At 44.9% G+C, this 16,618-nt stretch overlaps 1 protein-coding gene across 1 annotated transcript; it reads right to left on the bottom strand.

Annotated features, from left to right (window-relative positions):
• Positions 1-43: 43 nt before the first annotated feature.
• Positions 44-13,525, bottom strand: col9a2 (procollagen, type IX, alpha 2). The gene is made up of 32 exons (XM_076149782.1): positions 13,353-13,525; positions 12,304-12,378; positions 11,495-11,530; positions 11,321-11,383; positions 10,782-10,835; positions 10,312-10,347; positions 9,628-9,651; positions 9,490-9,543; positions 9,340-9,393; positions 8,185-8,235; positions 8,052-8,108; positions 7,896-7,949; positions 6,807-6,860; positions 6,651-6,704; positions 6,139-6,192; positions 5,978-6,031; positions 5,501-5,554; positions 5,361-5,414; positions 5,203-5,256; positions 4,454-4,498; positions 4,312-4,365; positions 4,073-4,126; positions 3,861-3,914; positions 3,709-3,780; positions 3,384-3,419; positions 3,239-3,283; positions 2,876-2,908; positions 2,151-2,297; positions 1,992-2,046; positions 1,648-1,836; positions 1,493-1,570; positions 44-1,278 (listed from the first exon to the last, which is right to left on the bottom strand). Exons 1-32 carry the CDS (start codon positions 13,422-13,424, stop codon positions 1,073-1,075), a joined length of 2,076 nt encoding a protein of 691 aa, XP_076005897.1. The 5' UTR covers positions 13,425-13,525; the 3' UTR covers positions 44-1,072.
• Positions 13,526-16,618: the final 3,093 nt, after the last annotated feature.

Raw genomic sequence — 16,618 nt, 5'->3', positions numbered from 1 at the left:
TTAAGGTAGAAGGAAAAAGCTGAAATGTGCAGCTTTGGGAGCAGGAGAGTTTATTTACGATGGCGTGACAGGATGCGGGAAGCCACAGGGAGGCCATGGCACCTTGAGAGGTTCCATTCCCCCACATGATACAGAAGAACATTGGCTTTACAAAAGGTTTATTTTATTGGGTTTATTTGGAAATAAAGGAGAAAGTAAAAATCGTCTTTACAGATGATTAATAGAAAGAACAATAAATAGTCATTAAATCGCTGGCACCCTGTGGAAACTTGACAGTGGCATAGGAAGCACATTCTGACTGGAACCCATTACTTACCGCAGGAGAAAAAAAACTTTTTTTTTTACCAGGCACTGAATTCATTAGCACAGGATCTTCCTTGGTGCATATCGTAACCCATTCCTTTTTTTTTCCCTCTACATAATAATCAACACACATTTACAAAGATTTACAGCACTGCATTGTGGGAGATGGGGAGTGCCCGTCAGGATATACTGTTGCCAGGCAACAAGAGGAAAAGATAAAGCTAGTCGTTAGTTTCTAAAATGAGAGGGTAGGAAGCGAGGGGGGTTCAGGGCGGGGAGGGCATGTACACGAGGTAAAAACAGGGTTGAATACTTCACGTTAAAAAGGTACAGTACAGTACTGAGTGTAAATGTAAGTTGCAATGATTTATTGGTCCTTTTTGTACACTTTTCTTAGGCATCAGGTGTTCAAATTACAATATTGCATAACGTTAAACCATCCCATTTAAAGTGACCATGGTCGGTGGTTTACTGGAGGACGCGTGGACAGGACCCACACCAACATCATCCAAACCAGGAGGAGGAATCAGGAGGATGTGGGTGGATGGCGTGAGCTGCTGTTGTCATGCTGATGTGGGGGTTGGAGATCAGACAGCGTCCCACCAGTCAAAACTTCAGGTTGTCAGTTTCTGGAGGGGGCTACATCCTGTCACTGCGCGATTGTCCCCCACTTCCTGTTCTTGATGTTGTCCAACTGAGCAGAGTGGCGTCTCTTTCTCTCTCCCCCTCTCTCCCAGGTGTAATGAGCTGCTGATGGAGAGAAAGTTCCCTAGACATTGGGTCCTTTAATCGTTCCAGCCTCCTGTAGTCTCGGCGAGGTGTACGCCGACGCGGCCAGACACATCGCCGTCTCGCAGAGCCCTGGCAGGCCCGTGTGCCCCGCCATGCCGGGGCGACCGGCCTCTCCAGCGGAGCCCTGGGGGCCTGCCTCACCGGGCCGACCATCCTGAGCCACACCATCAACACCGGCAGGCCCTGTGGAGGGAAAGAGATCCAGATCAGGTACACCAACACACAACACAGTTCAATATGGAGACGAGTTAAAAACACCTGGAAGAACTTTCCTTTAAAGTTTTGTAAAATGGGAAAAACTTCCAGAATTTCCAGATTAGGAATTTGAGACCTCTTGGTCCTGTAGGGGTTTGAGTGTATTTGCCACCATCTCAACTTGTGTGTGCTGTCACTGTACCTTGTATTCCTGGTGGCCCGGGCGGTCCTGGATGGGGTTTGCCAAGATCTCCTCTGTTTCCCTTCGCCCCCCTCTTTCCTGTAGAAGGTAGAGGATGGAGGTTTAGGTCTACCCCTCTAAGGAGTAAGAATAGAATGTATGTCTCCTGTCTGTACCTTTGAGTCCTGTGTTTCCAATCTGTCCTGAGGCTCCAAATATGCCGGGGATGCCACGGGCACCGGGCAGGCCGTGAGATCCCTGGGGGCCAGGCGATCCCGGAGGTCCAGGGGGCCCAGGTGGTCCCATCACGCCGGCTCCACCGAGCACGGCTCTCTTGGCGCTCACCGCTACTGCCGCTAGCCTCTCTGTGACAAGGTGAGACAGCAGAGACGTCACGTGACCATGGAGGAAGATTAAATTACCTCTGAGGCTGATTGCACCAGAGATTAAAGCAGTTTCAGCAGACGAGTTCATCTAATCTGGGACATCGAATGAGAATATTCAGGTCTTTGTCGCTCACCCTGCAACATCTTCAACACCACCTCGACAATGTGTTGGTCAGAGGCATCACGTCCCTGCAGAGAGGAAGAGGAGGCTGAGCCGTCGCTGTCCCAAACAAACCTCCCAAGTGATCAACAGACATATACATATGTCTCTATTCTATATGTGCCGGACTCACCGATGTTCCTTGGATGCCCGGCATACCCGGCACACCTCGCTCTCCGTAGAGTCCCCTGGGACCGGGTAGTCCGGCTGGTCCCACGTCGCCGGGTTTACCAGAATCTCCAGTGGGGCCGTTGTGGCCTGCGTCTCCCCTCACTCCTTGCTGTAAAGAGGACGCACAGATGGTAGAGTGAGTGTTTGGATCTTTGGAGAGACCAAAATAATAAAAGCATTAAAGTGATATGTCAGCGATTAGACATAATTCCTTTATTTTGGCAGATTTTACATCCGAAGTTGGTCTCTGAAGTTGTTTTTGGGAGTTTGGGGCAATTTTGGAGATATGTGGCTGTCACATTTCAGGCCGTTGTGGAGCTTACAGAGCCATGTTACAGCTCAGAATTAGTAAAGCGAGCATTATTTGCATTTGGTCTTTGTCATAATAATTCACTGTTATTTTGCACAAATTTTAAACGGACTCACAACTACTGTATAGTCAGTAATGTGACCTGACAGTGATTATAGGTTTTCATCTTAACGGGCAGATTCAGAGTTGAGAAATGTGCGCTTGAGCTGGATTCAATACCAAAGCTTCTTCCCTCAAACATTACCTCCAAAATGTCGGTGACCTTGTTTGTGTTGTAATCATCGTCAATTGAGTCATAACGCCGGTGAATGGCTTTAAAGAAGGGACAGAAGGAGGCAGGAGTGTGTGTGTGTGTGTGCACTTGTCTATTCACTCACCTGTCCTTTGGGCCCCGGCTCACCAGACAAACCCTGTCACGGCACAGAGAGAGGCATCGTCATTTGCACATTCATCACATCCGCGTATCATTTCTGCCTCAGAGAATCATCGAGCAATAATTCAAGAGTGAATATTGTAAATGAAGGTCTGAGGAGCCAACTTGCATCGTCGCTCCGCTGTCACGTTAACAGCTCATTTGCCATCTGGATGATTGCAGCCGTATGAATGCAGATTCAAAAACAGACTTCCTGTGGTTATGGATTTTTCTGTTATACATCACTGCTTTTATGGTTTTAGAAATAACTCTAACTCTTCTTATCTAAAGCCTGTATGTGTGTGTGATCCAGTATTGAATTCTTTACCTTTTCACCTTTCTCACCAGCCAATCCCTCCACGCCGGGGTCGCCCTGAAAGTAGACGGGGAAGGACGTCGAGGGGTTAACCAAGGTGCAACGCTGCAAGCAATTAACTACCAATCCAGGTAAGAAGAGTAGATCTGTTACTCACAATGTCGCCCTTTGACCCGGCTTTACCTTGGAATCCCTGGAAAGGAAGACGATTGGGAGGATGTGTTAATCAAATTGCGGATTGTAAAACATGTAGAAAATGAGATCTAAATATTGATTCAAGTCTGCGACAAGAGATAACAAAGTAAGAAAGATGTTGTTTCTTCTCTAATAGAAGGAGGAAGAGGAGGCTGAGATTATCATTTATATTGCTTCGCCGCACTCTGGTTTATCTGAGTCGTATTCGTGGGTAAACAGTGCCCCCAATGGACCAAACTGTGCAACTGCATTATTATGAAGTTTGAGTCAAACATGCACACACACACCTTATCTGCCTTGGTTCCACTGAGCCCCTGAGCACCTGGAACACCGATGGGTCCTCGCTCTCCTTTGCCCCCCTGTTGACATTAAGAGACAGTTTTACAGATTTCACACATCAGTTTCTGCATTGGTAAGGGAACGTAGATGGTGAACTTACAGGCTTGCCGACGGCTCCTAGTGGCCCGACCGCTCCCCTCTGGCCTCTGTCGCCCTGCACACGTCACAGATGAAGTATTTACAGCAGTGGACAAGTACAGGCATCTCATTCAAAAAGGGCATCAAACTACTCCACCAGTACAAGTACAACTACTCCCAATGAGTATTTTCAACTTTATTACGTCACACCACTGAATTATTGTGGTTTGTTACCTTTAGCCCAGGAACTCCTTCCATCCCAGCCTCACCTGGAAGGCCAGGCTCACCCTAAGGAGACAGAGGGAAGGAAAAGTTACATCCAGAGTGACGTAGACAATCATCTGACCAAATCAATGCTGTAATAGCATGTCTGGACTGTCTATGTTTTTTGATATTTTGCACTGTTTTGCTACAATTGGCAGCACTTAGAGGAATTAGTCTACCGTGTGTGTGTGTTTGTTTGTGTGTCTTACCAGAGGTCCAGAGGCACCATATTGGCCAACATGTCCCCTTGGTCCAGCTTCTCCCTTTGGATAAAAACATAAATGTGTCAAAACACTAAACATCACACAAACAGTAAAGATAAATGGCAGCTGTAGCATGAAATCACGTTACCCTATCTCCAGGGCCGCCCTTTGATCCTGGACTGCCAGGTAAACCCTACAGAGGAAAGAAGGAAAGAAATGCTCTTGATTAAAGCAGTGTTGTATTCTCTCAGTGAAGCCGGCAGCTTATTTAATGCAGCTGAAATAGAGGGACTGACTGTGAGAGTATTAGCCGTAATGAATGTGGGCATTAGCATGTGGGCGCTGGTGGTGGGCGGCAGGACTACTGATGAAAATAGGCCGAGTCACAGTGTGAGCCATTGCCAAATACCTCGCAGTGTGTGTGTGTGCGTGTGTGTATGTGTGTGAGAGGTGGTATATCACAGCCGGACATAAAGCAGACTAGAAGTTATGGTGTTTGAGTTTGCAGCGGTGTTTGTGTCACCGCAGTGACCACACAGTAAAGTGTGCATCTCATGCTCCATTACCCTTTAGTCAGTATGATGCACACACACACACACACACACACAAGCTGGTTTGATTGTGATAAATCACCTGCAGCAGGAGGCAGAGAGCTATTTCAAGGTGGTTGAAATTCTTTAAGCAGCCCTAAAAACAGGGTCATGGGGGGTCACCGCCAACCTGGGACGCCCGCCCAAGAACAAACACGCCCAAGTTTACAGGCTGCTGGACGCACGCCGCTTCTCCTGCTGCCGCATAGACCAAGCAGTTGGATAGGCCAGACTGATTTGCAATGTGGCATTGCTAAACAACCCCCCAAGCCCCACTCCTCCTATTCCTCCTCCGCCCCTGACTCACCGCTGCTCCCTGAGGACCAGGAGAACCATGCATCCCAGCTTGCCCAGGGCCGCCCTGCAGACAGAGAAGACAGAAGGTGAGAGAGTTGCCATCGTTTACTGGGACTGAAGTGGCTGGTCGGTGTAATCATCATCATCATCACGGCCGGCGGCTCTTACCTTGATGCCAGGAATGCCAGGTGTGCCATCTTTCCCATCGATACCTGGCAGGCCCTGGAAAATACAGTCAGATGAGTCAGTCGGAGTTAATTTTGTTCTCGTCGTATCGAACATCGCCCAACCAAAGTCTGTTCACTCACATTTTCTCCTTTTTTGCCAACCGCCCCCTGTGCGCCCTGGATGCCTCTGCTGCCCTGCAGAAGATAAGCACATCAGTCAGTGTTCACAATGTGAGGATCGCTGTCATGCTGAAGTGCTGGGAAGTGGCTTTCATCTGTTTTTTGTGCTGCTGCTCTGGCATCCAACTAATACTCAGGATTGTACCGTTTACATAATTTAACGATTTATGGGGAAATGTGTCCGAACTGAGCCCCTGACAGTGTTTTTTGGAGAATTATTGCAGTTATTTTGCCTCACATTCCTGGTCTGTATGCCTTCGAGTGGACTCTTAGGGAACCCTGTGATTTAAAGAAGTTATGGACGCCAAAATAAAAGCTAAACGTACGTTTTGGCTGACAAAACAGAAGAGGGAAATGTCAGTGGTTTGAAATCACTGAAACCAATGCATTTTTGTAAAATCACACTTCAAGGTAAATTGCCACAAAAGTGTCACTCACTTTGTCTCCCTTATCACCTGCTTCTCCAGGTGGTCCCTGAGGTCCCTCCTCGCCCTGCAAACAACAGAGAGAGAAGAGAGAGACTCAGATTAAGGTGTGCGTGCTAGTTTTTGTAAGCCGGGAACTCGTGTCCGCGTGCTTGTGTGTGTGTGAGTTCTTACTGGGGGTCCAGGAAGTCCCCCGGGTCCGTTGATGCCCTTATAGCCGCGAGGCCCCTTGAGGAAAAGAAAAGAGGCATAAGAGTGTAATCAGTCACTTGGGATCAGGCTAAGTCAGGGTAGTCCCGCTCTTCATTGTGATAAAGGGGTAATTAGCGCTTAACTCACTTCGCTAATGGCCGCTACACAGAAATCTAGCCAGTGTCGCTTTGGCACTAAGCCGGGGCGCTAACTTGGCTAACGCAGCTAATGTTAACAGTAAGACGGATGGCTACAGCGGATCATTAACTACAGATGGAGGCACCGTGGACCCAGACAACCCCAACTCATTAGAGGAAGGGGGAGATTTGTGTTAGCATCATTTCCATATGTCCCCATTGCTGATAATGGATGGTGTTTGTGTAGCCTGGGGGATGGGGGGGTGGGGTGCCTGCTTATGTCGGGTTCATCTAAAAAACAACCAAGGCAGAAGACAAAAAGGTAAGAAGAAAGAAAAGAAGAGTGAAGAAGCTCACCGCCTCTGCTTTGGGGCCCATCATCCCTGGATAACCCCTCAGACCCATGGGACCCTGAAGAAGTAGGAGCAGAAGAACAACAAGTTAAACCCAAAACGTTCCGTCGCCGCGTTTCTAAATCTGCCCGGAGACAAGAGAGTAGAACACTCAGCGTACCGAAGGTCCCGGGATGCCCTGTTCCCCGGAGATGCCTACTTCTCCTTTGGTACCCTGGTGGGAGAAGAAGAAGAAGAAGTTTGAAGCAGCTTGATCAATCATTTACACACCTTGTAGAACATTAAGTACAGTTACACACAGTGCAGGAAGTTATGAATGTCAGAGAAAGTTTCAAATAATCCATCTTAAACTTGTGTTTGATGATCTGCTCTGATCTTCCATATTCAGACCAACCACCAACGATGTGTTCACCTTGATCAGTGTGTGTGTGTGTGTGTGTGTGCAAGATAACTCAAAAGGTAATTGACATTTTTTTGCAGGGAGGTAGAACTACCATCTACATTATTGTCAAAGCCATAGACAACCATTCAGACTGCTATCAGGTGGTCAGAAAGTCATTTATAATAAGTTTCATTAATATCTCCTAACTAATAATAATGGAGAGATCATTGAACTCACTATGTTGAGGATTTCAAGGTGAAGGAGTCAGATTATATAAGGCGAACGCCCCCAGAAATGCATGTCTAGGTTGTTATGGCGACCTAGAGAGAGAGCTTTGGCCTGTAGACGGAGGTTTGCACTCTGTTAGTGCTTCCTGTCTGTGAGTAGAAACTCCTCAGTGAGACCTTGACAGTAGACAGGTCTCTCTAAATGTCTTGTCTGTGCAGGAGCAGAGGTGCGCTTGGCTGTTTTGAGAGTCTAAGCGTTCCTGGTGTGGGGAGATCAGAGGCTAACTGGTGGCGCTGAGCTCACCGCTCTATCGGAGGCCACCGAGCGCTCATTAGTTCTGCGTCGCACAGCGAGGTGAGAGAGCGAGGCGAGGACCCCCGACGCTCTCGTCCTCCCCTCTGTGCGCCCGCCTCATCAACCGCCGCTTTCATCTGACTCTGTGCTCGCTGACTGCAGGGCTGTGGCCTAGACCTGACTAATCTCAGGCAGATTAGTGCCAGTCATGGTGCCCCGGGGGGCTTCATTAGAGGTAATCCTTGCCACTGCTCTTCCTCAATGGTGGGTGAGTGTGCACGTATTGGGTGTTTGTGTCCGTCTAGCACATATAGACAGACAGAAAAGTAAGAGAGTGCAGCTCACCAGTTTTCCGATGCTGCCAGGTTCTCCGAGGACACCAGCACGTCCTTTATGTCCCTGGTGGACAATTTCAGAGTGTGACACGATCGATCAAAATGTGCAGTTACTGTACATTTTCTATGTATTATTCATGATAGGTGACATCTTACAGACACTCACCTTGACTCCCTGTAGACCCGAGGGACCCTTAGGTCCTGCTGGACAGTTAGTAGGACACTGTTGTCAAGAGAAAAGACATGTTGTTGCGTGTGTATCATTCAACAGTGTCGGTGTGTACGGAAACAGATCTCACCTGGAGGTCTGCACTGCCCTCCTCTCCACCAAGGAACTTCCCAGGAGGACCCTGGAAAGATGAGGAGGAGAGGGAGAGATGAATTGATGGGCAGAAAGAAAGACAGATTGATTGATGGATGAACAGAGAATGATGAGAGAGACAGATGTAGATATTGATAGATAATGGAGTGATGGATAGACAGATAAATGGATGGTGAGGCGGATAGATGAAGAATCTCAGATGGTCACAGTTCCTCCCCTGAGCTGGGCCATCACTCTCTCGCTCTCTCGCTCTGTGGTTCATGTCTCGGTCCATCTCTCTGTTTATAGATCGAGTTAGGAGCTAAAGTGTGTGTGCAGGCCTGATGTATTCCAGCTACAGTCACATCGGACAGCACGCTGATCTAATGCGCCTTTATTTACCCTCAGACGGCGCTGAAGCCAAACCAACAGACACATTCCTCCCCCCCCCCGGGCGCCGCACATCCCCCTTCTTTCCTGCCCCTCCCCCTCCGGAACCCCTCACACCAATGTACTTCGAAGTACATTGGTGAGTTGGCAGTATATCATCACTTGAACAAGTTGCTGTGCATTGAACGGATACGAGCGGCTGCACAAACCAATATGGGTCAATTACAATTAGATGAATGATTTTTTTATTTGTTTGCTAAATTGTATCTGTCTCATTTGCAGTCCAAGTTGTTGTACAGCAAAAAAGCTTTGCTAAACTAAGTAAGTTCAGACTTCATTACATTCAAGCCGGCAAACAACAAACCCCAAAGGCCTCAAAATGGTGTTTTGTCATTTTGGAGGCATTGTTTTGGATACAGAGTGAGTGTGACAGACTCAAAAATGGATCCAATTAAAAAACAATATTTTACAAAATATTTTGTATTATACATTTTACGTTACGTTTTTTCTGGAAATGCATTCTATTTTCTATTGTTATTATTTATGATTATTATTTGCGACTTTGTAGAAGGAGTTAGAACATCTGAACATTTTCATCACTTTGTAGACATTTTAAAATATTCAATAAACATTTCTCCACATCTTTTCTAACTTGAATCTAGAAATCTAGAAAGATCAATTACATAATGTTCCGATGGAAAAGTGACAAATTCACTTGATGCTAAAATTTTTCCAGGACATCAAAACCTGTGTGGACACTTACTGGCTTGCCGGGAGGCCCAGGAAGTCCTGGAGGTCCTGGAGGTCCCATGAAGCCCTGAGACAATCAAAAGAGACATAGAAGTAGTGAATAAGAACAGAGAGACATCTGGTGGCAGATTATGTAATAAATAAATTAGATTTTGAGGCCTACCTTTTGTCCCAGTGCTCCAATTTCACCTGGAAGACCAATTGGTCCTGGAGCCCCCTGGAAGGAGAAACAAATCATCTACACTGGTTCCCCAAGCTTCAAATCAAAGCCATTAAAGGCATAAAAATGTAGATCACTTACAGCGAGTCCAGGAAGTCCTGCCCCCTGTGAGGACAAGAGGGACGAGGGGTTAAACTACTGCATAAGAAGTGGAACCAAATCAAAGTAAAAGTACCAATTAACATTTGCTGAATTAATTAATTACAGTAAGACTAATTCAGTTATACTTGTTTGCAGGGTACACAAAGAACAAAGAGAGAACACGCATTAATCCGAAATAATGTAATGACTATAATGTGAGTGAACCTCTCTGCTGCCTGTTAACAGTGTATGATGGTTCTTGAGCTCCTCCTAGTGGTCATAGCCTGTCATGGCCTTCCATTTGCTAGTGTTATTGAAACCATTTTGTCTTGAGATATTTAAATGGATAATCTTGATATAAACTCATTGGTAAAAGGCCGTTTCCTCTGTGTGGTCCTGGTGTGAGGCACAGCTGTGTGTGTGTGTGTGTGGGTTAAACAGCACATCTGCTCAGGCGTTCAGCCGTGGAGATAAAGAGACCTGAGAGAGCAGCTGGGTTACATTGTGTTTGTTAGTAAACTGACGAGGCTGAACACGATGTCTAATCAGCCAATCATAGCTAATTTCTTAAGTATTATGACATCATTAATGTGTGCACTGATCAGTCGTAATAGTTTGTACACACAAAGATACACTGGATATAATAGAAAGCTGAGGTCAGGCATGATAAATGGGTTTACTCACAGGAGGACCAGGTTCACCGGTTGGTCCAGACAGACCCTGAACATAAACAACAATATGTTAGAACATTTTTATTACAATACTTTTTTCAAGAAATTGTTTCTATATTTCTTTTTTTTCGTAGTTTTCATCAAATAGGGAAAAATGTCAATGATGGAACAATGTTGCAAAGTGACAAAGTTCTTTATCCAAGCCGTCTTTCTCTCAATTTCAAGGTTTGATTGGAGTCAGAGAGTTTTGATCTCTTTTAACATCTGCATCAAAGAACTCAAACAGGAGAAACTATCAGAGATTCTGTGGCAAAATGTCAACTTCTCCCCAATGAGATCCATTACCAGCAGAAAGGAGTTTCAGTGTGACATCAAGGACACTTTGACAGAACATTTCCGCTGTACAAAATGACCATCTCTAGCTTTATGACAGAATAGGAAGGTTTGAATCCAGGGAACAGAGATGTATGAGCAGCTACTTGCCTTGGGCCCAGGGCTCCCAATTGGACCTCGGTCACCCTTTGCACCGATTAAACCCTGCAGGAACACAGAAATGGAGGTCAAAGAGGAAGTTACCAGTTTACATCCTTACACCGGCCACACGTGACCCACACTCACATCGCAATAACACATTTAATTGAAGGTGACACTGTTCTTGTAGCTAATTAGGAAACAAACATGAAATTGAGATTCCAGAGTGGATTACTGGCTAAATCTCTGAGGAATGTCTGTGTGTGTGTGTGTGTGTGTGTGTGTGTGTGTGTGTGTGTGTGTGTGTGTGTGTGTGTGTGTGTGTTAGCCTGTGACCAGAAGGTGATCCAAACTAACGCTGCACATTTCACTGGCAGCAGCCGTCCCAAAGCTCCATCACCTGCTTGTCTTCATTTTAACAGTGTCTGATATTTTGCTGATCATTCAGTAGTTAAAGGTTAAAGGTCATCACCCATTTTTTTTAAAAGCCAGTTAGTAAACATTAAGACATGTTTTAGCTATTTGACACACAAACCAAACTCCAGACTTACATCAATGCCATTCTCTCCTGGCACTCCATCAGGACCCGGCTCACCAGGCTCTCCCTTCAATCCCTACAGTTAAGACAAACAAACAAAAAAACCTTCAAAAAACAAACAAAATCAAGGCAGAGTATATAAAATAATGTTCATTTATGCCAGATAAACAGGACAGTGTGAACTTACCATTGCACCAGGGAGGCCTGGGGGTCCTTTATCTCCCTGAGGACACACAGAGGATTGAGGTTGATTTTTGGCTGTTTAATGGTAAAAGTTATAAACCATTTCTAGACATTACGGCTGTGATTGCTGGTGTGATTGCTTATATAAATACTGTGCATCACTTTGTGTTGTCATCCATCACTGACACGGTTTGTTTTATAGACAGAGCGATTATATTCGTATTTCATCACAGCAATCACTTAATACATTTACATCACAGGACAAAGCAAAGCCTCAGCTAAGACAACGCAAGAATAATCTGGTCAACTCTTATACATGTTTAGTGAAAGCATTGAGTTCAGCCTGTATTTGGCCAGAATCCAGCTCGGAGAAGCCAGGAAGCCTAATTATCCTTTTCAATTTACACCAAGCCTGGACAGTCTCGTATGTGGGAATTGTACACAGACAGCATAATGAGTTGACAGCCGTATTAAATCTGATTTTTCATTAGATAAAAGGATCTAAACCCCCTTTGTAGTCTCTCTCTCTCCTCCATTTTCTCAACCTGTGTGCAGTTGAACCCTGGAATAGCTCAGATGTATCACATTTCTGTCACAAACCCGAACCCTCTGCTCAGGCGGAGCTGGGGTCTCTTGTCAAAGACCCCTCTCTCTGCCAGGAACAGAGCTCTTTTGTGCCACCGTGTTTTCATTTGCGCTGCCCTCTACTGGTAAGACTGCGGTGCTACAGGGCAGAGCTGGCTTGGTATGTCTGTCTGGCACAATGATGCTCTTTGTGACCAACCTGCCGGAGGAACCGGTGTGAATACTCACATCAATGCCATCTGACCCAGGCATGCCAGAGGGGCCTGACGGGCCGGGCTGGCCCTGAGGTCCAGGTGGGCCCCGCTAGAAAGGAAGGAGGAGGAAATATTTTAGAGACAAAAAGAGAGTTTTTAATATACCGTTCATTACCATTTGCATGTCACCTGTATTATCACACAGACATTTCTACATACTGTCAATTTATAGCAAATTTAAAGTATATTTATTGTTTTCTTTAATGATTGTCCATTTATATCATTTAAATAGCATTGGATAGCCTGAATGTACTGAAATTGAGCAATAATATAGCATTTGGAATATATATGTATGTATATATATGTACATTAAATTCATAGAAACTACAGGAAGTACGGTAAATAAAACTGGGATAGTGGAGAGGTAACATGGATGGAGTTAGGAGGAATGTGGGGGGAGGGGTCTCATGATGTGCAATGTTTACCCCCCCCTCTCCATCCCACTGCCCCCCTCTGATCTCTGCTCATCTCAGCAGATCAATTAGTCCATCGAGTGATAAAAGGCCTCGATCCGAAAACAAAATGAGAAAAATCACGATAATCCATGATGGTGAAAAGTTGTAGAAGTCCAGTGGATCACACATAGTTGTGTCTGTTTGAAGAGGGGGGGTTCACACTCAATCAACAAAGAGCGTGTGTGTGTGTGTGCGCTTTGCTGTCAGTGGCTGCAGTCTTGAGTTTGCACTCTGAAAAAGTTTGCACTCAAAACAGTAAAAATTACATTCATTCTACACGAAAATTGATATTCCCAGGGAAAAATGTAACTCAGGTAGCATTTCATGAAGAGGTCGTCCAGGTGATAATCCAGAGAAGAAGAAAGTCTAGTTTGATTTGCATCCGATGCAGAAAACCTGATTTCACACTTAAGTTTCTTTGATATGCACATGCTCTTCACCCTCCACATTTCTGATCACATCACTCTGCTCTCCTATAGACATCCAGAGCCCGTCGGCTGTTTCTAGGTGCCACTTTCCCGACCGGAACCCCCAAATGAAAGGATCTAAGTCCGAGCTGAGCACTCACCACTTGGGCCAGGGCCAGACTCAGGGTCTGCAGGATCACCCAGGTCTTCAGCAGGGCAGAGAGAGCAGCCATGGTCCCTCTCCTCGCTACACCAAAATCCTGTCCTCGTCTTCTCGCTCCTCGCTTACTCCTCGCTGGCCGGCGTGCTATGGGAGCTGGTGGGGCCGAGCTGTCAGAGAGGACGGGGGGAGGGGGAGGTGTGTGTGTGCACAAGACCCTAAAAAAGGCACTTTTGCAGGAGAGGAGTGCTGTGTTTGTGTGTGTGTGTGAGAGAGAGAGAGGCAGGGAGAGAGGTAAGAGGGAGGGAGGGAGAGGGGAGGGGGAGAGAGAGAGGAAGGGGAGGGAGAGGGAGGGAGCGGGCAGGTTGTGAAGGTGGGTTCTCTGAGATCACAGCAGCTCCTGAAATATCCTACATGCCCAACAAAACACACAACTCTCCCTCCCTCTCTCTCATGTAACTCACTCACAAAAGACCCGTGAGAAGAACATGTTGATATACCAAATAACTTTCCAATTTGTAGAAATGTGTGTGGATTATTTGTGTGATATGATTAAATTATTGTATTACAATATTTTGTTTTAGTTTTCATATTTGTACTATTGTGACTATTGTGTCATTTGTTTTACTGCATTCTTTATTCTTTTATTGTTGTGTATATTTTCATTGTCATTTAGTATACAGTATGTTAAGTTATAAGAGGATGCAGTGGGGCTGGTGGTCCTCGCAGAGGATGGAGCACAGCTGGTGTTCTCACAGAGGATGGAGCAGGCATGAGGCATTTCTCAATCTGAAATGATCAGAATCAGTATTTAGCCATGGAGTCACTCATTGTACAGTCCTTCAGCAGTGGAATCCTGCCACTTCCTGGGTTTGGGGCTTCTGGTGCTCTTAGGTTTAGTGCTCATCTAAAGATAACATGGAAATAGCACGCTTTGAAATTTGCGCTGCGGTTGAACACAACACTTTTGTTGGCCAGGGGGGGGAGATCGTTTCGAAATTCGCAATCTGCCTCGCTCAATCTGTCGGTCTGGCCCGCCCTGCCAGGCTCGCGGAGTAATTAAATGAAGTGAGATAATTTCCCACGGCACACCTGACAATCTCTCGCGGCACACACCGGTTGAAAAACACTGACATAGTGTATATGTACATTAAAACTGTAGGTACTGTAAGTTCTTTGCTCTTCTCAACAAGTACAACACAGTGTGACAATGCAGCACATATATACACCAAATGTAATGTTATCAATATGAATCATAATATGCCATCATAATATCTCCAAAAAGGAAATATTAGGAAGGAAAGAGCTAGAGCTCTAGAATTTCAAAAACAGCATCTATATGGCACTGGGCTCCATTGGTGTAAGTTTTGGGGATTTTTTTATTTTTGGGCAACTTCCCAAAATTACAGCACAACCATGGACCAAATTGTTCATTTTTGTGAAAAGCCCATATCTTGGACAAGGAAAGAGCTAGAGTGCTAGTGTACTGCCCTTGCAGCGGGTGTACAAACGAATGTACACTAAATAAACATCTTTACTGTTAAAATTTTAAGTTAAATTAAAGGCAGCCCGGCTAGAATTTCAAACACAGCATCTACATGGCACTGGGATCCATTGGTGTAGGTTTGGGGAAAATTCATTTTTTGGTCGGATTTCCCAAAATGACAGTATAACCATGGACAGAATTGTTGGATTGTGTGAAAAGCCCATATCTTGGTTAATTTAAGAGCTAGAGCTCTAGAATTGAACACAGCAGCTATATGGTACTGGGATCCAATGGTGTAGGTTTGGGGCAAATCTAATTTTTGGTCAGATTCTCCAAAATGATAATTTAAGAGCTAGAGCTCTACAGTTTCAAACACGGCATCCACATGACAAGAGGATCATTTTCTGTTAATTTCGGGCAAATTTAAGTTTTGGTCAAATTACCCAAAATGACAGTGTAACCATGGACCAAATTGTTCATTTTTGTGAAAAGCCCCCATCTTAGATAAGGAAAGAGCCAGAGCGCTAGTGTACTGCCCTTGCAGCAGGTGTTCTCTTTGATGCAGCTAGACAGCCAGCTAACATAACCAAAGGAACTCCTCAATAATTGAAACCATGCTTACTTTGCTTGAATCTTTTACTGTGGATAGTTTGGTATTGTAAAACTGTAGCATAACAAAGAAAAGCAAATAAGTACATAAAACATACATTCATACTATAACATATAACACTAACAACACAATCAGTTACTCACAGACAAATAGTCCCCAAGGGAGAAGCGCATTAAGATAATGTTCAGCTGGCAACATGCACAACTCCTCCCAGTGTCAGTCTGAGCTCCACTGAGAAACCGCACCACACAGGTGCCTTTCATTGTTCTCGTTGATTAGACCTCTGCTCAGGTGATGTTGATTGACTGTGAGAAACATAAAATATTACCCCTCCTTCTCAGCAGAGTGCGCCATTAGTACAAACAAATGTACACCAAATAAACATCTTTACTGTTGTAACTTTAAGTTAAATTAAAGGCAGCACAGCTAGAATTTCAAACACAGCATCTATATGGCACTGGGATCCATTGGTGTAGGTTTGGGAAAATTATTTTTTGGGTCAGATTTCTCAAAATGACAGCAATGTTATTTTGGCAAATCTGACCCATGGACCAAATTGTTGGAATGTGTGAAAAGCCCATATCTTGGTTAATTTAAGAGCTAGAGCTCTAGTATTTCAAACACAGCATCTATATGGCATTGTGATCAATTGGTGTAAGTTTGGGGCAAATTAAAATTTTGGGCCAATTTCCCAAAACGACAGTGTATACATGGACCAAAACGTTTGATTTTCTAAAAAGCCCATATCTTGGGGAATATCAGGTTTTGAGCTCTAAAATTTTAAAATACAGCATCTACAGGACACCAGGATTATTTTCCGTAAATTTGGGGCAAAGTAAATTTTTGTTCCAATTTCCCAAAACGACAGTGTATACATGGACCAAATCGTTAGATTTTCTAAAAAGCCCATATCTTGGGGAATTTCAGGTTTAGAGCTCTAAATTGTTTCAATACAGCATCTGCAGGACACCAGGACTATTTTCTGTAGGTTTGGGGCAAATGACATTTTTGGATGAAATTCCCAAAACGACAGTGTATACATGGACCAAATTGTTTGTGTTTCTAAAAAGCCCATATCTTGGGGAATTTCAGGTTTAGAGCTCTAACTTGTTTAAATACAGCATCTACAGGACACCAGGACTATTTTCTGTAGGTTTGGGGCAAATTAAGT

Source organism: Genypterus blacodes, unplaced genomic scaffold (genome assembly GCF_046128005.1).
Source record: "Genypterus blacodes isolate CSIRO-AG114 ecotype Tasmania unplaced genomic scaffold, CSIRO-AGI_Gbla_v1 ptg000048l_1, whole genome shotgun sequence".
Taxonomy (NCBI): domain Eukaryota; kingdom Metazoa; phylum Chordata; class Actinopteri; order Ophidiiformes; family Ophidiidae; genus Genypterus; species Genypterus blacodes.
This window is presented reverse-complemented; position numbering and strand designations above follow the sequence as displayed.

What these genes read in the sequence shown, in the direction of transcription:
- col9a2 (XM_076149782.1), bottom strand. Translation starts at nt 13,424, where the DNA reads ATGGCTGCTCTCTCTGCCCTGCTGAAGACCTGGGTGATCCTGCAGACC. An exon ending in TGGGCCCCAAAGCAGAGGCG is followed by an intron (nt 6,193 to 6,650) that starts GTGAGCTTCTTC and finishes CTTTTCCTCAAG; the next exon opens with GGGCCTCGCGGCTATAAGGG. An exon ending in CTGGTGAGAAAGGTGAAAAG is followed by an intron (nt 2,909 to 3,238) that starts GTAAAGAATTCA and finishes GTGCCGTGACAG; the next exon opens with GGTTTGTCTGGTGAGCCGGG.